At 41.4% G+C, this 27043-nt stretch overlaps 1 protein-coding gene across 6 annotated transcripts in view; it reads left to right on the forward strand.

Moving 5' to 3' along the window:
• Window positions 1-27043, forward strand: part of ARHGAP26 (Rho GTPase activating protein 26) — a 409289-nt gene that overhangs the window by 196867 nt on the left and 185379 nt on the right. For all 6 annotated transcript variants that reach the window (XM_036014072.1, XM_036014068.1, XM_028527303.2 and 3 more), the window contains exon 12: window positions 13608-13644. In XM_036014072.1, coding sequence (XP_035869965.1) covers window positions 13608-13644 — 37 coding nt within the window. The remainder of the gene's footprint in view (window positions 1-13607; window positions 13645-27043) is intronic.

Below are 27043 nucleotides of genomic sequence, written 5' to 3' on the forward strand. Positions count from 1 at the left end.
AGCCAATCCCAATTTAGCAGATTGCTGATAAGACATAAAGTGCCACCCTCCCATTGTAATATGAAACCCTTTAAGTCAATGGAGTCTTGACACAATTGCCTGTCTGGACCTAGAAGTTCATTTTTGATGGTGGGATATTAAAAGGTTAGGCAGTGAGGGAACCTGGAATTTTAACGTAGATCTGTTTCAGACCCCCTTATTTTTATAAAAGATAGATACTTCTATTAAGAAACCAAAGTAATAAAACAAAGTAAAATATTGGCCCCTCTTTTTGATAGAATAGGAAATTCAGATCTGGAGAGAGGGAGAAGCTTGATCAGCATCACCCAGGAAGTAAGTGGCTGGTCAAGATCACTATTCTTACCAGCTCCCAGGGCTCCCTGCCCATTCAGATAATAGCCGTGCACCCCTCCAAATTAGCCCTAAGCATATATACGTACAGGGGTGGGTAAAAGTTGGTTTACAGTTGTAAGTACATGAAACACACAGTTTATTCTTGTATTATTTATTTGTATTACAACTTTTGGTTAACTCTGTATATTTAGGTCTTTATGAAGCTCAGCATACTTACTCCTTTATCCTGTCAGCTTAGTGGGTGGGGAGCAGATGCCAGTTTTGTTAATACTGAGAGGACCCCCCAGAGGTTGTATGGATCAATTTTGTATGACACTTTCTAGGTGGTGGGAGGGAAGCAGGAGAGGTAGGTTAGTGCTACCTGTTCCTAAATTTATGTTTTGAACCAGTGAGTTTCAAATCTGGACTGTGACTCAGAAGCACCTATAAATTATGTTTACAAACTAGAACTAGAGAAATTAAGATGGATCATAAACTTAAACATAACAGGTAAATCTGTAAAGCTTTAAGAAGAAAATAGGACAAAATCTTAGCAGTCTGGGGTTAGGAGAGGTTTCTTAATAGGATACAGAAAGCAATAGCTCTAAAAAATTGATTTTATCAAAATTAAAAACTTGTGCTTACCAAGAGGCACCATTAAGTTTAAAGGCAAGCCACAAGCGAGAGAAAATTATTTGTAAAACATACATCTGACAAAGGATTTATATCCAGAAGGTGTAGACAGCTTATGAACTCAATGAAAAGATGGACAATAAAAATAACTCAATGAAAAGATGGACAATATTTGAGAGCCACCTAGCAAAAGAATTCAATGTCCAGTAAGCACATGAAAAAGTACTCAACATTGTTAATCATCAGGAAAATGCAGATTAAAACTATAATGAGATACTATGACATATCTACCAAAATGGCTAAAATTAAAAGATTGAAAACACCTGTTTTTTAAAATTAAAAGATTGAAAAGACTGTTGGTAATTATGTCTTGTAACCTGAACTCTCATACTATTGGTGGGAATGTAAGATAGTGCAGCCACATTGGAAAAGAGCTTGGCAGTTTCTTATGAAGGAACAAAAATAAAACCTACCCTGTAACCCAGCAGTCTCACTCCTAGATATTTATACAAGAGAAATGAAAATATATGTCCTCCAAAGAACATAGAGAAAACATTTCAAGCAGCTTTTTTTATGATAGCAAGATAGGGAAACAGGGAACAGCCTAGGAGTCCATGAACAGGAGAATCAGTAAAAAGACTGTGATGTGTTCAAACAATAAAACACTACTCAGCAACAAAACAAAGTACTGATTCATGCCACAAAATGGAATTTTATGCTGAGTAAGATAAGACAACCCTAAAGGAGTACATACTGTATGATGCCATTTGAATGATGTTCTAGAACAGGTAAAACTAATGGTGGGAGTGAAATACAATGGTGTGTATGTGTTTGTGTGTGCGCGTGTTTTTTAAGATGGAAAGAAGCCAAGAGAACTAACTGAGGTGATGGAAAAATTTTTATATTGATAGGGGGTTTTAAGGTACATGGATGTGTATGAAATTGTCACAACTCTTGATTGGCACACTTAATAATTGTGTGTTTCATTGTAGGCAAATTTTACCTGTAAAAGATTAATAAATAAAAGGTGAACTTTAGTAAATTTTATGCGTACTGAAGTGTTTAGATAAGAGGTGCTGATGTCTACAAGTTATTCAAACAATAAGACAGACTAATGGATAGATGCTAGATACGTGATAAGACAAATGTAGCAACATGTTAACAATTATAGAACGGAGGTGATAGAGGTGCATGTTCGCTGTCAGTTCTTTCATCTTTTCTCAATGTTTGAAAATTTTTTATTCTTAAGTGTTGGGAGTGGGGGGTGGATGCATTGTTCTGGCTGGCCTGGCCTAAGCCATACTGTCTGTCTTACCCCCGGAGTGAGAAGTAGAGCGAACTCTGCCAGTGGTGGAGAGGTGTGAGCCCCTAGCAGGGGTGTCAAACTCATTTTCACCAGTGGCTGTGTCAGCCTTGGGGTTGCCTTCAAAGGGCCAAAATAATTTTAGGAGTGTATAAATCTAACTACTCCTTAACTATTAAGGAGTTGAAATTACATTTGGCCTCTTGAAGGCTGATGTGGCCCCTGGTGAAAATGAGTTTGACACCCCTGCCCTAGAGGGAAGGAGGGTGTAGTTGCATAAAGAAGAATGAATGAATGAATGAATGCTGAGTAGTCAAAGAACAAATGATTATTTTCTAAGGGCTCTGATGGTCTCAACTTTATCCTTTACCCCAGTTATTGAGTGTGGGAAATCCTGGGGAATCTTGATAAACTTCCTCCCTTTCACACTGTATGGAGATGAAGAAGGGCCCAGCCTCTTAACCTTTAACCTCTAAAGACAGAAGACTTCTGGAGTCTACCCTTCCATTTTGCAAGCCCCATTGTGCTCCTTGGAGGTTGTAGGGAAACACAGAGATCCCCCTTGTCACAGAGCTTGGGATCCCTTCCCCACCAGGGACTATTCCCAGACCCCTTCCTGCAAATGCATAGGTTGGTGTCAGGATTATCCCTGGAGTTAGGGTGGGACCTGTATCTGAGTAAGCTCAGGCTCAAGTGGTCTGTCGAAAAGTGTAGTACTCTGACCTCACCTGTGTTGGATAAATTCACCTCCTGCCTCTCAAAGGGCATTGTGGGGATTCATGAGATCACTGTAAATGCCACTTGCCTTAAATCCTTTGGAGGAAGGGGGAACTGGAATTCCAAAAGTATAGGTTTTGTACTGTAACGTACTCTCTGGATGTCTGGATGTGTCTTACACTCAGGGTCTCTGGGCCAGACCCTGCTTGCACAGCAGAACCTCATAAGCCTTGATTTTGGGATCACGTATACTTTATAAGGTTCTCTTCTGCTGACAGAGAGTGTCACTGTTTTCAAAGACATGGAGCGTGAGAGATAAGGAGCACAGAAAGCCATTCTGTCTGAGACTTTAGTTTTGGTCTGGGGTACAGGGAGATAGTCCTTCCTCTCCTGTGGAAACAGCGTACTGATGGCCTAGTGAGCTCACACCCACTTTCTAATGTTACATCAGCCTGAGGCCGGAAATGTGAAAGCCAGCAGGCTGCTCGCACTGTGAGCTGGCCACATCCTACATACATGTCAGTTCACACAATGTCTGCTTAACTGTTGTGCATTTGATAACAAGTCAGCTTGTGTCCTTTGCATTGCCTTTAAAAATTTTCTAAAGTACTTTTCTGACTTGTACATTACTTAGAGTTCTTTTTCCCTTTTTTTGCATCCAGTGTTTGTTTACATTGGCTGTGACTCTGATCTTGGGTTGAAAGCTAGGGAAGTTGCTTATAAGGGTTTTCAGGATTTCTGACTATGAAATGCAAGGAAATTGCATAATGTTGCAGCATTTCCTCTTCTTGTTGCTTGTGTGTTACCCAAAATACAGTAGTTCCTTCTAGAAGCTTGCAGGAATTTGGCAGCTCCTAGCCTCTGATAGTCTATTGCGGTCTGGAGAGTCACTGTTATCCTGATTTGAGGTTGAATTTTTCTTGAGGTCAAACAGCAAAGCTTCCTGAATTATAACTATGGCAACAGTGTTTATATAACACACAAATCAAAGTCCTATTGGAGAGGGGGAGCACCCACAACAATCAGTGTTAGTAACCCCAGAAACATTTTGTTCCTGCTGAACTCAACAGGGGGAAAAAAAACAAGTTACAATACATGGCCGTACCACGTCTCAGGATATCTGGGTGTAACCTACAACCGACACAGTCCAGGAGGAGCTATTTCCCCTTTTCCATTGAAGTTAAATCTGCTTTATTCGAGATTTACCACAGGGAAGTGCAGTAAGTACCATCAGCACTCACTATGTGAAAGCATCAGTGTAAGGATGAGGGTGGTTTACCCATTGAGGTCATTATAGCTGCTTCCGACCCACTGACAAAGACTGAGATGAAAGAATGTATGTCTTTTTTCGTGAGTTCCTCGTCCCTCAATCAGGAGCAATTTCTCAGGCATTGACTATATGCCCAGCACAGTTAAATGCTCCAGAGAAGTATAATATCTAGTCATCGAGAACTTATTTGGAGATCAGAAATAATGGAAAATGAAGAATGAAAAATTGTATTCTGAAGTATTAAATTCTATACCTTAGATTGTTAGAACAGTTAGCAGTCAAGGAAGGGAGGTATTAGGGTGGTCTGCAGTCATCAGTAAGTTAGGAAATCTTTCTGGCTGAAGAGGAAATAGAAATAACACTTTTGAGCACTTTCAGGCACTGTTAGACTATTTCTAACTCTCCCAAAGCCCTCACAAAGTACTTTTACTTAGCTCTACTCTGTGATGAGAAAACAGACTCAGCACATACCTGAAAAGTGGTTGAACAGGCCTGAATGCCAGGTCTCTGGAGCCTGTGGCAAACTATGTTGACCACCCTACTTCGCCTCACCCAAATGCATTTTCCTCTGTTCTGGAATGTGTGTACAGGTGAAAAGTCATGCTAATGATAATTAAACCTCAAATGAAGTTGAATTTGTCAGCTCAGGAATGCTCAGAGCTGCCTTCTACATAAAGTGGAGCTTAGTCCTCCTCTGAGTCACAATGACGTGCAGCCATCCTCCCTGCTTGAGTGGACCATTGTGGAGCTTATCTTAAGTGTAGTCATTTCTGCCCAGCTGAAATCTGCCTTCCTCCACTTCACTTTCATCTCTGCTCAGAATAGTAAATTTTCTTCTCACACATGACAGCCCTGCGAATATTTGAAGACTGGTATTGTGATACCTTGAAGGCTCCTCTTCTCCAGGCAGAGCCATGGCTTAGGAAACACATCTTGCAGGAACAATGTGTATAACAGATGGAGGAGGGAGAGAGGTGAAGAGGGAGAGAGAGAGAGAGAGAGAGAGAGAGAGTGATTGGGGTGGGGGCAGAGAAAGAGATACCAGCAAGACGAGGGAGAAGGCCTGGCCAAGGTCAGCCCAAGGTCAGACGAGAAGACAAAACCTGACTGAGGGCAGTAGAAAAAGAAATGGGGATGAGGAATTGATTTTAGATATATAATAATGAAAGACTTGATCAGTATTCAAACTGATTGGATATGTGAGGCAGAAAAAAGGGGGACAACGAAGATACTGTTTTCTTTCCTGCACTACTTTATTGCATATTTTTTTGTTCTTCATTCTGGAGTTCCCTATGAAGCTTAACTAGGCTTTTCTCTCATTAGCTTTTTTTTGTATTTGCTACTACTCTTGGCTGCAAGCAACAGAAACACTACTTTTTTTTTTTAAAGGATGTTGTTGGTTCACTCATGGAAAGAGCAGGGAGGAACCTCAGATGCATTTAGATAAAAGAGCTCAAACAATGCCATTGAAATGCAGTCTCTATATCAGGCTCCACTTTCCTTTAACCTGTTTTACTTAGGCATTGCCTATATGGTGGCAGAGTTGACAACAACAGTGCCAGGTGTGTATCCTATTCTCCCAGCAACACAGCCATGCCTCTTTTCCAGCAGTTGTAATAAAAAGTGTTAAAAAACAAGAATTGTTGATTGTGTTTGGCCTGGGGTGAATCACACGCCCAGGTGGATGCCATGTCTGGATCACATGTCCAAACCTGAAGATGGAACTGGGACTGGCCTCCCCAGACAACATGGACTTGGGGGGGGGGGGGGTGGCTCCCCAAGGGAAATGAGGGTGGTATCCCTAGAAGAAAGGGAGCATGGGTGCTGAGCAGGGAGCAGTAGCAGGGGTCCAGAGCACTTTGTTTCTCCAGTATTGCTGAGGAATTACACAAGAAGTGAGCCCTTTGTATCCTTAGGTGTACAGAGCAACAGGTAAGGAACTCATGGAAAAGAAAGCATAATTTTCTGTCCATTGTCATTGTCACAATCATATCGAACAGCAAGCAGTCACTTTTTTTTACCAGTAGGCTAGAGTGTTGGTACGCCAGGAGGCTTCAGGAGCCTTCTATTTGCTGGGCTGTTTTCCAGGGGTCTCTGAATCCTAAGGTGCCTCTGTTGCATAGGATGGGGAGACTCGGTACCAGGAAGTCTAGTCACCTCATCTTTAGGTCCCATTTCAGAACACTCTGGTGACACCAGGCCTCTGAAACTATTAGCAGCTTTTGTTGTCACTTGTTGGGTATAGAGCTAACATATCAGCAGTATACCATAGAAAACAAATGGCTGTGTAAGGGGTTTTGATAGGCTTGAGTTAAGCCAAATAAGATAAATCTGTGTTATGTTGTATCATAATAAGGTCTGAACTGTGTATGTCCATTCTTCTGTAGGTAAAGATTCTGAGAGAGTTTGCCAGATGTGTAGGAGAATGAGATACAATCACCTGGAAATGATAAATCTGGCTTACCTTTTCTGTCTGGTCAATGCACCAATTCATTGTTCCCCTCAGTTCCAACATGGGAATTTTTTTTTTATTTCAGTCTCTCTTTTATTCCTCTACTCAAAAACTGTCTATCCAAATAACACTTAAAGAATGGCCCTGCTATATGCCATTATTGAACCTTATTTACGTGTAATCCTTCAGGGCAAGAGCAAGATTTTCAAATTTCTTCAAGAACAGGTCATCAAGAAAAGCCATCAGATATATTTTTATTGGCTTCACTTTCGAGAGCTCCTCCCTAAGACAGCAAATGCAACACTAGTAGCAGTGGAAAGGCAAGCCAAAGGGAGTGTTGCTAGGTGAGAGAGAGAAAGGCAGCCACAGCCATTTCATTCCTATTCTCTCAGGCATGTCTTATCGCTCAGGTGGTGGTGATGAGAGGCACATTTCTCCTGGGAGGAGGAGGAGCCAATGCGTAGTTCCCAAGCTCTGGCCCCTCAAGTTGAGACACATCCTTATTTACTGCAAACTATTCAGACTGGTTTTATACCTACATGCTTAAGATTCAACAATTCCTTCTCAAAGGCTTTTCTGAGTGTGGCCTGTGTTCCACCATGAGAAAAGAGACTCTCTGATCCAAAAACTCATGTGGCATGAGTGGCATACCACAGACCGAGTGTCTTACTATAACTTCTCAGGGGCGTTACCGAAACACCCCTATATTCAGCCTGTTAATGGAGTTCACTGAGTATTTGAGTATGGTGTTCTACTAAGAAATCTGCCTGCCATACAATCCTTGCCAACGCTGGCCAGCTCACTCTGTGTGGTCATAGTTTTTAGGAAGGATATGATTTAAGCATCCCAAAGTGTCTTGAGCTGGTTGTGTTTTTCAATTACTGCTCTACTTTATTGATTAGAAGTTTGTTGAATTACTGTTATGTTCAAATTGGATGGAAATTCTGTGCTTATATAATGGCTACATTGTTGCCATTTTAATTATAGCTTAGCTTCTTTTGAGTTCTTTGTTAATTGCCAAGCTGTTTTTACCCTGGCAAGCAGGACTAGGTAGGGAAGTTGTGGTTGAGTATAGTCGCTAGTCTAGAGGACTTTGTGGCCTTGGAAAATTATTTCACCTGCATGATGCTGTGCTGTACAGGCAGTGGCAGTACCCAAGGATAGGCCTGGGGATGAAGTAAAATCAGGTAAATGTTTAGTATGGTACTTGGTTATAATCAGTGGTGACAATGTGGTCGGCGGTGGATGGTTACATTTAACAGTATAAACGTAACCATCCATTTGACTTCTGTTAAAACAAAATTGAGAACCTATTGCTCTAAAAGTTGACTTTAGATAGTCTCCCTTCCTTTTGTCCCTTAATTGGTTTTGGTTGGTTAAATTACAGTGCTAATGAGACCAGTGTCACTGAATCCCTGAAGCTACATTCTCATGCTTAGCCGATTATCCCAGAGGGCAGCGACTTTCAACCAGTGTGCCATAAGAACTTTTAAATATGCAATACCTGACTATTTAGTCAGGGTCATTTGACCTCTTTTCCTTTACATTGTCAAATTAAAAAATGACAACATCTAACATAACAATAGCTGTGAGATGTGAATAAATCAAATTTATACCTATTTTTTTGTCAGATAGGCAAAACATATGTTTTTGGTATGCCACAGAATTTTAGTAATTACTTTACGTGTGCCGTGAGATGGGAAAGGTCGGAAATCGCTGCCCGAGGAAGTAAGCGTGAAGACAAGGGAGGAAGAGGGTGACAGTGTCAATGATGGAAGTGGGTCTTTACAGACTACTCTTGTGGGCTGTAGCATTTGTGTCCCATACTCTCCTTTAAATGTTGTGTGTCTGGTATTTCATTTAATTTTCACAGCAACTGAAGAGATAAGGAATATTAGTACCCTTATTTTACAGGTGGCAGGACTGAGGTTTAAAGTTGTTAAGTGATTGGAATGCATAGCCAGTAATGGCAGAGCTGGACTTTGAACCTAAGCAACAGATTACTACAAATGTGTCACCACTGACAGAAACAGTTCAACAACGCAAGTCCTAGTGGTAGGGATCCATTGTGTCACACAGTGAAGGGCCAGGATATCTGATGGTGTAGAGCCAGCTTAGGTAGTATTTTAAGTTGTTCGCCTGTAGTTCTGTTTCGTGTGTCTCCACATTGGCGTGTCGGGGAAATAGCGAGGTGGGAGGGGTTTAGATATACTGGGCCACTTGGAAGAGACCTCTGGAGTTATGGAGCTTAGGCCTGAGTTCAAGTGCAATTTATGTAGGAGCAGCAGTTTTAAATAAACTTGCTTATGAATCTGTTTCTCCAATACCTTTATTTCGTCCAGATTGTGATCCCAACTGTGATGTGGCCAAATACTAACACAGCTGTGTATCAGAGGGAAAAGGGGAGATTGTTTTGTCTAATTTTTGCTTTATTTATGCCTTTCATTTATGGTAAAAGAAATTCCTCTCTGTGCTTTCTTAGTAAGGCCTGGATAATGGTCATAAAGGTTACCCGTAGAAAAATTCTGGGAATCCAAATGATTCTGTAGTCACTGTTAATTCTCTGGGGACATATAAATTGAATTCGCTCAGCAGTGAACAGAATTTATTACTAAATCACATTTTAGTGCAGAGGAAGCATATGAAGGCTTTCCTCACCCTCCTTTGATTTATTAAATTGCACTCCCATTGTAGCTTCTGGGTGAGGACTCATAGAATTGCTGTGCCCTGTGATTTGTATCAAAGACCCACTTTCCTGCCTGGTGTTTATCTTCAGGATCAAGCCTTGTGATTCAGAGAGAATATGAAGTGTTAGTTCTATGTTAGATGCCAGCTTGTTGTATAGGTTGGTAGTCAACGCTTTGGGCTGGAGTCAGAAGACCATTCTGAGTTTCATTTTCTCTGTGACTCAAGGCAAATTTTTTCTTCCAGTGACTTGCCTTCCCTAGCTGCCCAAGGACGTCTCATCATCTTTATCATCGTGGTCATCATCACAATGCCTTTCTTATTGTGTGGTTAGTGGTTACGAGCTTGGGCTCTGGAGGTAGACTGTAGGAGTTCCTCTCTGGATTCTGGCCTCCTCTAGCTACCTAACTTTGGGCAAGTGCTCTCATCCCTCTAATGTCTCAGATTTCTCATCTATATTCGCATTAACTGATCAGTCTTCCTAGAAGCCATAGTCAGAATTGTTTCATGTTTCATGCCCCCTTGAAGTGATCCTGTAGAACTGGGTTCTATCCTCTGGAGACAAAGGTTCTGGAGGCACTTACTGGACAGTAGATGAATCTGAGATAGCTCTGCTAATCATAAGCCAGAAGCCACTGCCAAAGACCTTTCATTTCAGGAAATTGCCCTTGCCTTTGAACTTCACTGTGACACTAGAAGGCAACTATGATTTCTACAGGTTTCCCCAGAACATTTCTAAAGGGTGAATTGTATACCCTTTACCTCTGCCAGTGTGGAGGGTATATATGAACCACAGACTTCTGGGGTGTCTTGGTAGTTGTGTGCATTTGCCACTGCCTGGAAACATAAAAGAGGATTTGAACATCCCTTTAGAGGCAAGATATAATAGTACACCACCTCCCAGCTCAGTGTCCTTCGACAAACCGTGTCAACCTCTCTGGGCCTCAGGTTACACATTTGTAGACTGGGCATAACACTAGTAACTTACCTTAGTATGTTAGGCAGTTTCAAGGATGAGATGATGTCATGTTGTACTTGGTAAATGCTCAGTAAATAAAGATATTCCCTCTTAGTGCAGGGGAAGCAAATGAAGATTTTCCTCACCTCCTCACTTTCCTCATGGTAAGAGGATACTGCCCTTTCACCATGCTACCATCTGATCTTTGTGATGGTGAGGCTGCTTCCAGACTCCCTGCCTTCCTGATTGGGTCATGTAGTCACACACTCCTGGCGGGCATGGTTTATTAGCCTCATTTCAGAAGTCATTCTCTTTGGCTCATTTACCCACACCAGACAGAGATTAATGGCCTGGCCTCAGACGATGGGGCAGCACATGTTTCTGGTGCCTTTGGCTCATCGATCACACCTCTCCAACTTGGGGGAATGCTTGGGTGTTCCAGGCAGAGGTATCCTGAGACCCAGGAAACATGGAAGGAAAGTAATTTGGTGCAAACTTACCTCCTCATTAGGGAGAGCTGAAAGCCTTGCATTTTGCTATTTCCTCTGGATTTTGCCATTTATAAACAGGAGCAAGTGTTTCTGGGATAGAATGAATTTCGTGGAAGGGATAGCTGGAAAAAAACCCCTTGCCAAAATATGGTTTCTTTTCCTGCACTTTATTTGCCCAACTTTCCAAGCTTAGTGAACACCACTCACAATGGATCACTGGTCCCAGCTATTATGAGTCTACCCACTTCCCTAGCAGGTCACAAGGCCGTGTAGGATCCTGTCACTGCACCTCTGCCCCATCCTTAGCTCCTACCTTGTACTGTTTGCCAACTATCTGGCCTTCCTCCCTCCAACCCGCACATGCTGTTGGCCCTGGCCCCCGGGTCTTCCCAAGGAGGTCCTCTCTCATGGAGAGAGAGGTCAGGCCTTGTACAAATGCCACCTCTTCAGAGAAGATGTTCCTCACCTCAGGTCCACAGGAGACTTTTATTTTCTCTATTCTAGTTATGGATATTTGAATATCGTATTTGTATATTTGTTTATTTCTGTTTTCTTCCCTAGTAGGCAGGTTTCAGGAAGCAGAGGTCATAGCTGTTCTATTCATGCATATCCCTAGTATCTAGAACAGTGCCTGGCCATTACAAGCACACAGTAAATTTTTGTTAAATGCATGAATGAATAAACAAATTAATGAATTGCTACCAACTTTAGAAATCACCCATTAAAGAGGTCTTACACTTTCCAAAGCCAGTATCCCCTCATTTGATAGTCACATGAATAAAGCCAGTACAAGCAAAGGAAAGGGGGACATTTGGGTACTTGGAGTCTTAGCTTCAATCCCAGACCCTCTGGTAGTCCTTGTGTAGGTTCTGTGAGTGTCAATTCAAAAAATATGTAGTCCAAGTTCTTCACTTGTATGGACGGGGGCACTGCTGCTGAGGGAGAATGGGCAAATGTGTCCCCTCTGGTACAGAAAGAATATCTTTAATGAGGAGTGTGAGTTTTTGAAATATAGGTCTATTAATCAGAAGAATGGGGTATTTTTAGAGGGAGGGTAACACTAAACTTAATGAAGCTTCAAAGTTAGTATTTCCTATCTTTAAATCAGTTGGCAAACGTTCATCTGTAGTTATCAGGTTTAACTCACGGGCTGTACAAAAACAGGTTGGTGAACTGGATTTGGCCTGTGAGCCATAGTTTGCCAATCCTTGATATGCTGACATTATTAGATAAATCAAGCCTCTGCTTCAGAAAAATGTTGTAGTGCCCAAATCTTTCTTTGGTGATTGTGAGTCTGTTAGTATGAAAAAACATAGGATGATGCTGGTCATCATAATTAAAAAAAAAAAGGTATTTCAAGTGATTCTGATGGCTACTCTTGCTTGAGAACCACTTATTTAACCCTTAGAGGAACTGAGCCATGAGAAGAGAGCCTTGAAAACCCTAAAAAGGATTTCCACCTGCTGGGAATACTGTAATTTGGAAAAATTAGTATACAGGGTCTGGCAGAAGTAATGCTTGTTTGAGTGTGGTTGGTAGGGTAATAATATGGGTGTAATAATTTATAGTTTTAATTTGAACATTTCACCTAAAGTGTCATATGGTGTGCTTGAGTGTGCTATTGTTATGTTACAGTTACATGCTTATGATGTAGTAATAGAAGATTTTGTAATAAAAAAGAGGTGTTATTTGAGCTGGACCAGGTATTTTGAACTTTATCAACAAAAAATTTGTGGAAATTTCTTTTCTCCCTTGTTAGACAAGTACCTATGTACTATCATTGATTTCGCCTCCTGTCCTGCAAAGCCTGAAATATTTACTGTCTGGCCCTTTACTGAGAAAGCTTGCTGACTCTTGCCATATGTCATTGTCTGTTTTACATGGGGCACTTTCCCTTTCATGATTTCTGTGAGTCATTTAAGGGGTTTCTATAGTAAAAGTACTATGTTCTTCTTATAAAATTCAAATGTACAATAGCCTGTAAGGTAAGAAAAAGATCGGTTCCATTCCCCAGTGCTAATACTTAATAGTTTGTAATGTATCTTTTCCTGAATTTGTCACTTGTTAGCTGTGAAACCTTAGTTAATGTCTCTAAATCTCAAATTCTCCATTTGTATACAGTGATAAAACAGTTCCTACCCAGGAGAATAGTTTTGTGGATAATTTGAGATAATTCATGTGAATTGTTTAGCACATTGCCTGGTGCACAGTTAATGCTTAATGATTTATAACTAATTTAAAATGTTTTCTCTTTTTTAGCTTTATATACACACATATAAAGATGGAATGTGATTTTTAAAAAGACTTTTATATTTATTTTTAGAGAAAGGAGAAGGGAGGGATAAACAGAGGGAGAGAAATATTGATGTAAGAGAGAAACATTGATCTGTTGCCTCTTATATGCACCCCAACCAGGGGACTGAACCTGCAACCCAGACACATTCCCTGCCTGGGAATTGAACCTGTGACTTTTCATTTTGTGGAATGATGCTGAACCAACTGAGCCATACCAGTCAGAGCAGAATATGATTTTTTTACAATAAAGTTCCACAGATGATTCTAATGTACACATACTTAAGAACAGTTAAGTAAGTACTGGGAACTAGATAATTACAGAAGGGATTCATATTTGAGGTCTAGCTAGAAATTGTCTTCCATCATATAGCACAAACTTGGGAAAGGGGAAATTCGGTAATGGCTTTCTTCAGTGAACCTGTAGGGTGGTATAAAATGCACAGAGGTAAATGTTTATTTCTCTTTTCCAGGTCTACAACTCGAACAAAGACAGTCAGACTGAAGGAAGTAAGTACAGCGCTTTGATAATTTTCTATAGTTGGTGTTGGGGTTGGGCTCTGAGAAGTTGCTACTCCAGGGAATAGCCACCAGGAGGTGCTGTGGGCTTGTTGGGTCTGCCCCATTTCCCCCAGTGCAGCCAGAGAGGCTTCTACCCTGACTTACATGTCAGTGACTCCAGGATGTTCAGTGAGCCTGACTGGCAAGGCTGTGATGACACTTTGCATTTTAGAACCCTTCACACTTAACAAAACCTTTTCATGTACGTTATCTCAGTTAATCCTAGGTCATCTTAAGAATGTAGCTCCAATCATCACTTAAAAGTCACTTAATCCAGTAATACCCAGCTCTCCAAGAGCCCTGTCCTATTAGAATGCCAGAATTGACTTTGCCTCCTGCACAGTCTTGGTCAAAGAACTGGAGAGGCAATAACTATCTTAGTGATCGCTTAGGAACTCTGTTCTTTGTTGTCTCTTTGGAGAGGAAGGGGTGGAAATGGCAAGCTCTGTAATGATATTCCTCTGTGGTGGGAGTGACCCTCAGCAACCTCTGTAGAATATCCAGGACATTCCCCCTGCTGCTGGCTCTGAGCACTCTGGTTAATCATGATTTCTGAGGGCACCTGCAACCTTACAAAGATGAGGGGATTAAAATAAAACTGCTACTGCTAGAGTGTTTAGGCTGATTATCTCCTTGGTGCACAGGAAAAAAACAGATTCCTTCCAGGTTGCTATAAGGGTACAAAGGAAATCCTGTCCCACTGCCTCAGATTTGCTTTCCCAAGTAAAATCTACATGGGAAAAAATGCAAAGGTAGTTCCACCATGAATTCCGGTCATGTCAGAAAAAGCAGTAAAACAGTACCTCTCCATGTGAACAGAAGGGTGAGCTAGTGTGTGTGTGTGTGTGTGTGTGTGTGTGAGAAATCCATTATAGGACAGAGATTTTCTTTCTTTCATTCTTTCATAAAAATGGACTTTACCAGGAGTTTGATAGGAGATATTAAGTATATTTGGAATGGTGGCTTTTGGTAGGTTAAGAGGCCTATAGGGCAGAAAAAAAATGTTTTTTGTTTTTTTCCCCCTGAAAATTTGAATGAGGGAAAAATTTTTTTAAAAGATTTTATTTATTTATTTTTAGAGAGGGAAGGGAGGGAGAAAGAAAGAAAGAGAGAGAGAAACATCAATGTGCAGTTGCTGGGGGCTGTGGCCTTGCAACCCAGGCATGTGACCTGACTGGGAATTGAACCTGCGACACTTTGGTTTGCAGTCCACGCTCAATCCACTGAGCTACGCCAGCCAGGGCGAAGGAAAATTTTTTAAAAGTAAACATTCAAGGAAACAAGTAATTTTTTCCTTCCCTCTTTATCAGGTGGGATTGTTTTAGAGCATTTGATATCAACTCTGGCTAACTTGGGCTAACACGACGATAGCAAAAACAATAGCCATGATTATGAAGGACTGTGGAAGGCTGTGGGGTAACTCATAGTACAGTAGGATGACTGCCTTAATTCAGGATGACTAGAGCTCCCAGGAAAGAGAGCATCAGGTTAGTTTAACTTGGGCTCAGCCAGGGGAAAATAAGACACCTTGATCGACAGTTTCAAGGGTAGTGCACGGAGCAGAGTGGTTTGCCAGAGGGAAATCAGGGAACCCATTGGGACACAGCAAGCCAAAGTAACAGATGGCCATACCATGCCCCAACCTGGGACACACTACTTCTAAGGACTCAAGAACTGTGGAGGGATTGAGCAAAAAAGAAAAAGGACTCATGGACATGCACAACAGTGAGGCGATTGTGGGGTGAAGGGAGAGAGGTGGGTAGAAGTGGAAGAGGGTATAAGGGGGATAAACAGTAATGGCAAAAAAAAAAATTCCTAAAAAAAATACTGTAAGGAATGAGAGGCATATGAATGGGGATCCCTGACCTGATGTTTCCTTGTAGCTGTGATCTTATGAACCTGCTTCTCTTTGCTTGAGATAAGTGCTAATAGATTTGAAAGATGACCCTGATTCCATTGGTGGGCATTGTCAGCTGGTTCTGCCATTCTGTAAGGCCTTTTAGGGATGTGTATTGAAAGCCTTTAAAAAGTAAATATCCTTTGACCCAACAATTTGTCCCAAAGAGACTAGAGTTCAAAGATGTCTGTGCCTCCAAGGAATTTACTGGAACATTGGTTATAATAGTAGAGAATTGGAGACAATCTAAATGTCCAATATCAAATTGATTAAAAATGTCATAGAGTACTATGTATGCTTTAAAAAGAACAAGAGAGATCTAGGTATATTTATAGAAATAGTGATCCATATACTGTTATTTGAAGCTTTAAAAGTTATGTTATAGAGCAATGTATTTAGTAAAATGAATTGCATATTTGATTAGTTTAGATCAGCAGTTTTCAACCTTTTTCATCTCATGGCACACATAAACTAATTACTAAAATTCTGCTGCACACCAAAAAATACATTATATTTTTTGCCAATCTGACAAAAAAAAGTAGGTAGAGTTTTGCTTGATTTACAAAAAAATAATAACAATAGTAACTACCTATCCTTTTTGCTACAAAATGACTTTACAAAATCTATACTTGACTGTAAGGATTTCTGCTACCAAGAATTAGCCAATCAGATACAACCTTATTATGTGATGTGACTAGTAAGATGTAACTGTATTGTATGACCTATATATTTATGGTTCAGGATGGGGCATTCACACCAGATGCCTATTGTTGTATTGGTTGTTGTCATTTTTGTATTCAACAATCTTAATGGAAGAGAGGTCAGTGCCCCTGACTAAATAGTCAGGTATTGCATGTTTTAAAATTCTTGCAGCACACCAGTTGAAAATTGCTGGTCTAGATATATTGATAAAAAAAGGTTTGGAAATACAGTTTTTTCATCAAAATCTTCATCAGGAAGGAGAGTGGATTGTCGAGAGGGACTGACCTTCTACTTTAAATACCTCTCCATACTTTGCATTGCCTACAATGAGCATATATTTTACAATAGTAGCTATTAATAGATTGCATTTTATAGACTGCTTACTATGTTTCAGGGTATTTTATGCAATTAGCTCATTTAATGCTTGCAAAACTATGAGATAAGTGTTTTGGGCCCACTTTTGTAAATTAGGAAATTAAATTCAGAGGATGTGATTTAATCTGAGTTCTAAGTCTAAAGGCTCTGCTGTTAACCACAGAGATATTCTACCTCCCTAGGAAAAGAACAATACAAAAAGTTCCATTTGGGGGGAGCATACACACTTGCCACATTTGCTTCTGGTGTCCAGTTATTCACAGAGCACCGAGTTGCCTACTTTGAGTCTGTAATGCTTCTTCAGTTGCTTGCCCTTTCATTTAGCAAGAAGGAGGGGGAAAAGGTGGGTTAAAGCACATGGGCCACTGGAAAAGTGGAGTGTAGACAGAAATTATTTTTCTGCAGTATTGAGATATTCTGATCACTGATTTCCAAGCTGGCAAACGGTGCTTTCTCACTTCCTCTGGCACTGGACCCCTATTTTCTGTCATACAGTGCCGTAGCTGCCCTGCCCCTTCTTAGTGGTTGTATTTTAGTATTTCTTGATTGCCGTCATTTGCATTTTCTCCCCACAGCACCCTCTGCCACAGGTGGCACTCTTGCCCAGGGTCTGAACTCGTTTTCTGTTTATACCATGATCAAATTCCTTTTAAAATGAAGAAGTCAGTAGAATGTGAATTTTAAGAGTGGGGCATTGCTTTTTTATTTTTAAACCTTTAATACCCAAATTCCAAATATCTAGCATTGTCTTTCTGAAAAGTCTTTTGGTGGGAATTTGAATACCAGCATTTTACCAGAGAGCCAGAATGGACAGGTGGCAAAAGGAAATTCCTCTGGGGCACTTACGAATCTGTTACTTTCATCTTGAAATTTTTCTCAGGGCGTACAGTGCCTGTGGGGTATAAGACAGGGTCATAAATAATGTCTGTTAACTGCTTGTATTTTCCAAATGGTCTGGTTGCCAGGGAGCGGATGGCAGCAGATAAATGTATGAGCATTTCTTTGCAGAGCCTTTTTTCCTCTCCTCTGTTCTCTGTTTGAATTTCAGATACAGAGGGGTTGCATTAATCATACTCCCCCATTGGTGGCATGTTATCATCACAGGGCCCTCCATTCATTCATTTTCATTCTCTTTTCTCAGTTCCTATTTTTGTCTTCCCCTGTGGGCCATCATTCTAACATGTACTATTAAACTGTATTCTTGGACAATATGGATCTTTTTATCTACCTGTGCTTTTAAGTTACCTAAATGGTTATATGTCTTGCTCAGTTTCTTACTTGACTCTGTCAGTATGGTTTAGGAGCCATCCACATTTCTCTGTCTGCTTCCAGAGTATGGCTTCTGCCTGCTGCACATTTCATGGTGTAGAGCACTGTGCACCTGCTTCTGCAGAGATGCCCCCCACCTCCTCAGGCCTCCAGCTCCTTGTCACTACTAACACCACCACAAGGAATAGCCCTGTACATGTCCCGCTGCATGACAGTTTCTTTGGGTTATATGCATGAGGAGAATAGCTGGTCAAAATTTGAGGGAGGGCTCTCCTGTCCTTCTCTAGAGTTGTTGGTTCTCAATCCCATCAGCCTTCCATGAGGGTTTCTCCATTCCTGCCAGCTCTTGCCATTATTCAGCTTCCTACTTTTTTCCGGTCTGTTTTTCTTTAATATATTTCATTGATTAGGCTGTTATAGTTGTCCCATTTATTTCTTTTTATTCCCCTCCTCCCTACACCTATCCCATTAAATTTAATTTATTTTTTGTATATTTTATTGATTATACTATTACAGTTGTCCCATTTCCCTCCCTTCACTCTCATCCACCCTGTACACCCCCTCCCACCCACATTCCCCCACTTTAGTTCATGTCCATGTGTTATACTTATAAGTTCTTTGGCTTCTACATTTCCCATACTATTCTTACCCTCCCCCTGTGTATTTTCTACTTACCATCTATGTTACTTATTCTCTGTACCTTTTCCCCCATCTCTACCCCTCCTATTCCCTGTTGCTAACCCTCCATGTGATCTACATTTCTGTGGTTCTGTTCCTGTTCTAGCTGTTTGCTTAGTTTGTTTTTGGTTTTGTTTTAGGTGTAATTGTTAATAATTGTGAGTTTGCTGTCATTTTACTGTACATGTTTTTTATCTTCTTTTTCTTAGATAAATCCCTTTAACATTTCATATAACAGGGGCTTGGTGATGATGAACCCCTTTAACTTGACCTTATCTGAAAAGCATTTTATCTGCCCTTCCATTCTGAATGAAAGCTTTGCTGGATAGAGCAATCTTGGATGTAGGTCCTTGCCTTTCATGACTTGGAATACTTCTTTCCAGCCTCTTCTTGCCTGTAAGGTCTCTTTTGAGAAATCAGCTGACACTCTGATGGGAACTCCTTTGTAGGTAACTGTCTCCTTTTCTCTTGCTGCTTTGAAGATTCTGTCCTTACCTTTACTCTTGGGTAATGTAATTATGATGTCCCTTGGTGTGTGCTTACTTAGGTCCAACTTCTTTGGTATTCTCTGAGCTCCCTGAACTTCCTGGAAGTCTATTTTCTTTGCCAGACTGGGGACATTAGCCTTCATTATTTGTTCATATAAGTTTTCAGTTTCTTGCTCTTCCTCTTCTCCTTCTGGCACTCCTGTGATATGGATGTTGGAATGTTTAAAGATGTCCTGGAGGTTCCTAAGCCTCTCCTAATTTTTTTGAATTGTTGTTTTATCATTCTGTTCTGTTTGAATGTTTATTTTTTCCTTCTGATTTGAGTCCCAGTTTCCTTCCCGTAAGGGTTGGTTCCCTGTACATTTTCCTTTATTTCACTTTTCATAGCCTTCACTTCTTGCTCTATTTTGCCACTATACTCAACCATTTCTGTAAGCATCCTGATTACCAGTGTTTTGAACTGTGTATTTGATAGGTTGGCTATCTCTTCATCACTTAGTTTTATTTTTGGAGCTTTGATCTGTTGTTTCATTTGGACCATATTTTTTTTTTGTCTCGGTGCTCTTTTTACATAGTAAGGGGAGAGGAGCCTTAGTTATTCACCAGGGTGGGGCAAGCCAAGTTGCTGCGTTGTGATGCTGTATGTGGGGTAGGGGTCCAAGTGGGAACAATGGCACTTGCTCCACTCTTTGCCAGTTTTCAGTCACTTCCCCCCAATAACCCCAAGCAAAGTGGGCCCTTCTGGTGCTGATTCTCAGGTAGGTGGTTTGTGTACGTTCTAGGACCCTGGGGGTCTCTTGAACAGAATCTCCTGTGAGGCTGGGAGTTTCTCCCACCACCTCAACCCTCACAGATTTTTCCAGTCAGAGGTTTTGAGGCTTTATTTCCCTGTACTGGAACCCTGGGTTGTGCGGTTTGTCTTGCTCCCCAGTTGTTCCTCCCAGTCTATCTGCATGCAAATGTGGGACCACTTGCTCCACCAGCTGCCCCCTCGCCTGCCCCGGCCCTCTCCCACCAGCTGCCCGTCTCCACCCCTCCTGCTCATCTGAATGAATGTTTCTCCTTTAACTCCTTGATTGTCAGACTTCCATACAGTTCGATTTTCTGGCAGTTTTGGTTATTTTTTGTTTTTAAATTTGTTATCCTTCTTTTAATTTTATAAAATGATAGCTCACTGTTGTTTTAAATTTCATTTCTCTGGTAATTAATGAGTTTGGGCATCTCTTTATGTGCTTATTTACTGGGTTTCCTCTTCTATTTTTTTGTCCTTTGCCCATTTTTATATGGCAGTTTCCATTTTTTCATGTTGATATGTAAAATTCTTCTGTGTTCTAGATATTAATTCCTTGTTAGTTGTAGACATTTTAAATATTTCTTCCCATCTTGTCATCCTTCTATTAATATTATATGTGATACCCTCCCTTGAGTATAAAGCCTTACCTTTTAAATTAAAATTCATCTTTTCATTCTTTTTTTTGCATTCTGGTTTACGATTTCCAAGTTGTGTTTTAAAGAAAGTTTTCCTAACCCGTGTCAAAAGATGTGCACCTACATTTTCTCTGATTGGCTTCATGATATTTTCTTTCACATTTAAGCTTGTAATCTGATCTCTAGCATTATATATGATGTTTTGTAAAGATCCAGTTTTATTTTTATCCATATGAAGAGTCAGTTTTCACACCAACATCTAAACTATCCATTCCCTTCCTCTTTGACCTCTGGTGCCAGCTTTATTGTAGATCAGGTTTGAATATCTGAGCTCTGTCTCTCAGCTCTTTATTGCCTTGGTCTGTTTGTTCTTGTATTCATACATCTCTGGTTTTAATGTGATGACTTTGAGGCAGGCCTTAATATGTGGTAGGTTAAGTCTCCTGCCCTTACTCTCCTTTTTAAGGGTTGGCTCGCCTGCTTGTAGACCTTTTTTCTTCTGTGTAAATTCTGGCATATGTGTAATAAGTTCCTCAGAAACTTAAACATTTTCATTGATGATTGCATTGAATGGTATTGATTAACTTGGGGAAACTTGACACTTTCATAATATTAACTTATCTCCTCTAAGAGCTTCAAATGTCTTCCCATTTATCCAGACCACCTGTGTCATTTAGTAGAGTTTCAGTTTTTTGCCTAGAGGCCTAGTGTATTCTTGGTTTAGTTAATTCCTAAATATTAAATTCAAAAACCACTCTACTATTTTTGCCAATCTTATGGACCTCTTACCCTGTGGATCCTGCTGCCATCAGGGATCCTTTCCGGATTTGTTCCCAGAGTATCAGGAATATACATAGGTGATACTGAGTTTCCTCTCCTTGGCTAAATTCTTACCTGGTAGAGAAGGGAAGGGAAAAGATGGGAGTAAGGGGAGTAGAGAGGAAGGTAGTATGGTTTGTTGCTCCCTAGGTTTCGTTACTGAGTGAATGATCTCACAAATGTTGATAATGTAGACAGCTGATACTTGTCACTGATTTGCAGCCTTTCTTATTACAAAGAACAGGATTCTGCATTGGGAAGAACCCCTCCTCCCACCCCACCCTCTGTGGCCCCCTTTGCCATCTTCGTGCATATCTCCTGAGTCTACATGTGCTGTTGTTCACCCTTTGGTTACAGTTACTCGATTTAGTCCCTAAATGCTCAATGGGAAGTGTTTTATTCTCCCTTGAAATGAGTTCAAGTCAGAAGCAGGAAGAGAAGCCAGGAAATGACCTGTTCTCAGCCCGGGCTGTTGTTGTCCTGTAGTCCCACCTAAGGAACATTTAGAAAGCCAAGCACTTGTCAGAGAGGATATACCAGTCCAGTGCAAGAGTAAGGGAAAGGCAGACTTTTCTAGTGTGAGTTGGTCTGTTCCAAGTATGAAGTTTTAAATCATAAATGTTACTGCCTGTTAGCTCTAAAAAGATTAGCTTGTTTACAGAAATGCTGCTGCCCCATTGTTTCTCCAGCTGTTTGAAGGCCAAAAGCTGTCAGATTGAGACCGAGAGGGTTCCATCTCCTAATCTTGATTTCATAGGGCCACTTCTCTTAATGTATTAACTCAAATTCATAGGTTAGCCTGAGTCGCTCCAGATATGCCTTCTCATGCACCTCCTGGTGCATGACCATCTGGCTTTTCAGGACATTGCAGTCACTTACTCTGCTTCCCACTCTTGTTTTACATGTTCCTGTTTGTTCCTACCTGAAACTTTACTAGATTTAACTGCAGGAGTCCAGGCTTCTTGCAGCTCTTCACTTGATTAAAACCTTTCAGTGCTCTTGGCCCTGTGGCCCTGGCCTAGGAGACTGGAGTACTGAGGGGTAAAGGTCATTCACAAGTAGAATGTGCATCTATGCCTTTAAGGAGTGATATATAATCTGCTGTTGAGGTTCAGACCATTAGGAGACAATAGACAGATGTGTGTGGGTGTGTTCAACATTCTGCTGTCTACAGATGTACCCAGTGTGCAGACAAAGTGCCCAGAGCCAGTTGATTTGAGAGTATGCTCAGAATGGGCTTTTATCTGGGCTAGAAAGACTTAAAAATGAAAACTTCTCACCTTCCCTTCTCCCAGAAAAGGGAAATAATATAATACTTCCTCTTTACTTTCAATTCTCAGTCCCTTCATTTTTTCCAGTTTGTTTTTAATCTGGTACTTTTACAAGAATCCATTGTATTTGTATGATGCTCAAGAACCCACTGTAGTTTGCCAAGTTGTCATTCGTACTGGGATATGGGGGGAAGAGCAGGAGTTGGGGGAAGAATGCAAAGTTGGAATTAGAATTTAGTCATGTAGGCTGTAGACATTGAATCTGTGAACTTCACTACTAAACAGGTTGAAAACATGTATTTTCACTTACTATAAGATAATATGAAATAATTAGAATATGAAGGGAATCTAGCAATGATTCTCAAAAATTCAGTGAAAATCATCTATAATTCCACCCCAGAGATACTCCATTTTTTATGCTGTCTTGTCAATGTCAATGTGTATTTAGACTTAATTGGCATTATATTGAATATGCTTGTTTCCATTCTGCTTTAAAAAATTTACAGGCATTTTCCCATGCCATGGAAATTGTTTATAAATACCATTTGTAATGGTTGTTTATTATCCTGTTATTGAATTATATCCCAATTTGTTGAACCATTTGCTATCTATCATTGGACCTGAATCTCTTTTCCAGATTTTTGACATTATGAGTAACATCAGCTTGAGCATCCTTGCACCTGTCTTTGTGCATATCCCAGAAAATTTCCTGTGGGTAGGCTCTGCCATGCGGATTGGAGAGAGCTGTTTCCATGGAGAGCACTGTGTGAATGCTGTGCATTAGCATGCTGACATACCGGCTGTGGCGCCTTCACTCAGAGCTCAACCTCTCTGTGCTTCCATTCCTTTTCTGTAAAACGAGGATAAGTAATAACACCTACCTCAGAAAGTTGTTGTTGAAAGTTGCTGTGAAAGTTGAATCCTCAGAAAGGATTCAAGTTCAGAACAGTATCTGGCATGTGAGTTAGTAAGTGCCTAATTCATGTTGGTTCTTTTCCTTCTCATTATCTGGCCATGCCAATTACTCCCTCACCTGAGAAGGAAAAGCTCAGTGGATTGGCAGAACTGCTCCAGAGGGGAGCAGGGCGGAGACCCAGGGTGGCCGCCAAACTCCTTCTGTTTTCAGGCTTGGTGCCTTATGAGAGAGTGTTAGTTCATTTAATCCTCATGAGTGCACTTCCCAAACTGGGGTATACCCACTACTGGTGGTACCCCAGATCATCTTAGGTGTACCTGGCAAACACTTTAAAGTACGATTTAGATTTGGGGTGTGGGCACAAGTACACGTAAATCCCTGGTTTTCTAAATTATTTTTAGGACAGGTGTTGGTTTTTCCAATTCAGGGCCAAATAGTAAATATTTTGGTTTTGCGGTGCTTTTGAATTCTACTGTCGTAATGTGAAAGCAGCCATAGACAATAAGGGAACAAATGTGTATGGTGGTTATTAATAAAACTTTATTTGCAAACCAGGCAGTGGTGAATTTGACCCATGGACTATAGTTTGTTAACACTTAGCTTAATACAAGGATATGTTTTTGAACATTAGTCTAGATGGCAAGAAGTTATGGTGGAAAGCATGAAGGTGGTATTTGAGTGGTTGCTGTTTTCAGAAATTCCTTTCACAACTGAGTTTACAACTGAGCAGACAGGCTTAAAGAGGTTTAGGTGGCACAGCTGAGAAGTCATGGGGCTGATGTTCAAATCAGTTTGCCTGATGGCCAAAGTCACTTCCCTTCTTCCTCCCCTTCTTAATATGCATGACATCTTTGCTTCCTTCTGCTGTCCTGTCATAATGTAGCCAATCCACTGGTGCTGGAAGGAGTTTCATCATCGGCCTCCAACACCTAACCTGCCCAGCTCTTTGCTGTTGAGAGGCCATTCCACATTCCAGCTAGTGAGCCTCGTCATTTGAACATCAGTAGCTCCTCACGCACCACATGTGACCCTGATTCAGCCAGAGTCACATATTTCAGTGACTTTCAAGCATCCCACATGCAGAACCGTAACATGGCCTGCTGCCCTCCTGCAGGCATTCGACAGCACAACCAAAGCTGCTTTATATGTTGTTTCTGTTGCATGTACTTATCACTCTTTCAACCATCATTCAGATCAGACTCCCAGATGGTGTTTTCACAAGGCTTTTCTGGTTCCATCAGGATGAGGATGAGGTTGAAGACCAAGAGAGGACACAGGGAGGGTGTCATCACCTTTGCTGTGTGTGCTGGTTGCCCTGCCTCTGATTGTGCATTCTCTTCATCTCTGTGCTTCAGCTTCCCTTGATCTGGAAAACAAAAAAAGTGACTTCGTCTTCAAGATTGAAGAAAGGCTTGATGAGATTTCATGGGCCACTATTTTTTTAAAGGCTCTAAAGCCTTCAGCCATTACTGGAAGTCCAACAGTTGCATGACAGCAGCAGAGAACAGAAAAAAATGATTTTCTTTTTCCATCTGCTTCCAGTCACCTTCAGCCTTTTGCTGTTAGAACATCCACATTTGAAAGGCAGGAGAAGGCAGCCACTGGTAACCAGGATCCCCGTGGGATCAGAGCCAACCCATGGCTGCCAGGTCTCCACTGGTCGGTGGCTTATAAATAGAACATTTCCCCTTTTAAACCTGAGAAGGATGGATGGCATTAATGGGCATGGCGACTTGGCCTCCTGTGCACTGGCCCACGAGGCAGTCAGCTGAGTGCACCTTCCCCTCCAGCTTTCCGTCCATGCCTGCCAGGCCTGGGCTGATGGAAGACGGGCGCTGGCTCCCTCCCTTGCCTGCATTCCCTCCCAGCTGCCCCCACTCCCTGCTTGGCCCTTTTTCTTTCTCCTTTCCCCTCCTGCCCATGCCATGGCAGGTTTCTGCAGCCACCTCTTTCATTGCCTGAGCCATTGTCAGGTGGAAATGGGTGGCATCATGGGTGCCACCCATGGCTAGGGTGGCATCACACTAGCTCACCAAGTGTTGACTTTGTGCACCTCGCTTTTCATTGTGACTTGTGTGTGCATCCCGGTTGCTGTGGCCCACATCAAGCTCAAATTATATTTAGTTGAACAGTAATACCCAACTTGAGAATAGCCCTGGCTGAGGGGTTGGGGCCAGTGAGAGAGGAAGGAAAAGGAATAGGTTATTTTCTCAGAGATTTTATTGTTGGGGTTTTCAGCCATCTTGTTTGAGTGAGATCCCATACCCGGATGATACGACAGGCAGTGATGTTCTTTGGACTCGCTTGGGCAGTCAGAAGCCTTTCTGTTTGTCCTCAATGACACTTAACAAATCCACCCTCTCTTGGCCAACTTCAGACTGATGTGTGACTTTGCTGTGGCCTAATATTCACCTTTTTCTTGGCGGTGTGGTCTTTGAACTGACAGCAGGCTGTGGCCTGGCAGGTGTGAGCCGTCTCTTGGCCACCCCAGTTTGGGCTTCAGCCAAGCAATAGTGAGCAGGTCCTTGGCTGCATCATTAACTCTTAAAGCTCAGGGCAAAGGGCTGTTGAGGCAAATACTGAAAGATTTCCCCCACTGCCACCAAGCGCAGTTCTCGGTTAATGTTTATTGAGCACAGACTGTGTACTGGGTGTTTGACATACATTATGTCATTTGATTCTTGAAGAACCCTATGAAGTAGATAGTATTATCAACCCATTTGCAGATAAGAAAAATGAGACCTCATTCTGAGTTCAAACTTGTGGTTATTCAGTATCATTCTTTCCCACCCTGATCAGAGTGTTCAGAGAATGCAACTCACATTCAGCATGGGATATTCAGCAGAGGCTATCATGTACTATTGCCCTCAGTGGGGATAGTTTTGAGTAGTGGTTGGGAGCTTGGGCTCTGGAGTGTTATTACAAACAAGGGGTGGAATCCCAGGCTCACGTTTTACTGAGTGTGTGATCTTGGGAAATTAGGTTCACCAGGCCTTAGTTTGTTTTAATCTGTGAAATGAGAATAGCTTTAGTATCTATATCACTGGTTTGTTGGGAGGATTAAATGGGATTAGGATGGAAATCCTTAGTTCAGTGGTGTCTGGTATTCTAGATGATCATTAAATATTGACCTCTGCTGTTATTATTATCAACAACATTTTTCAAAACCAGAGGCTATTTATATAAAATCATGACATGGGACAGTCTCTCCAGAGATCCTCAGAACACCTTCACAGACATTCCCTCATTTGATTTTTACAAGGCCTGGTTTACAGATGAGAAGGAGCAGAGAGGTGAAGTGTACCCGTCTCATGTGACCCCTTAATGGTGACTCCAGGGGCAAATGGTAGTCCTCTGATTCTGAGTGTTCTCTCTTTCCCTGCCCTTTGCTGCCTCAGAGTTTGTTATGACCAGAAAAGATCTAAACCAGTCCTAGGGCCGATCAAGGTGATAGGACAAGTAGGTAAAGGCAAGAAAGGGATCTAGATGGGCAGAGGCAATTGAT

This window comes from Phyllostomus discolor, chromosome 13 (genome assembly GCF_004126475.2).
Source record: "Phyllostomus discolor isolate MPI-MPIP mPhyDis1 chromosome 13, mPhyDis1.pri.v3, whole genome shotgun sequence".
NCBI lineage: Eukaryota > Metazoa > Chordata > Mammalia > Chiroptera > Phyllostomidae > Phyllostomus > Phyllostomus discolor.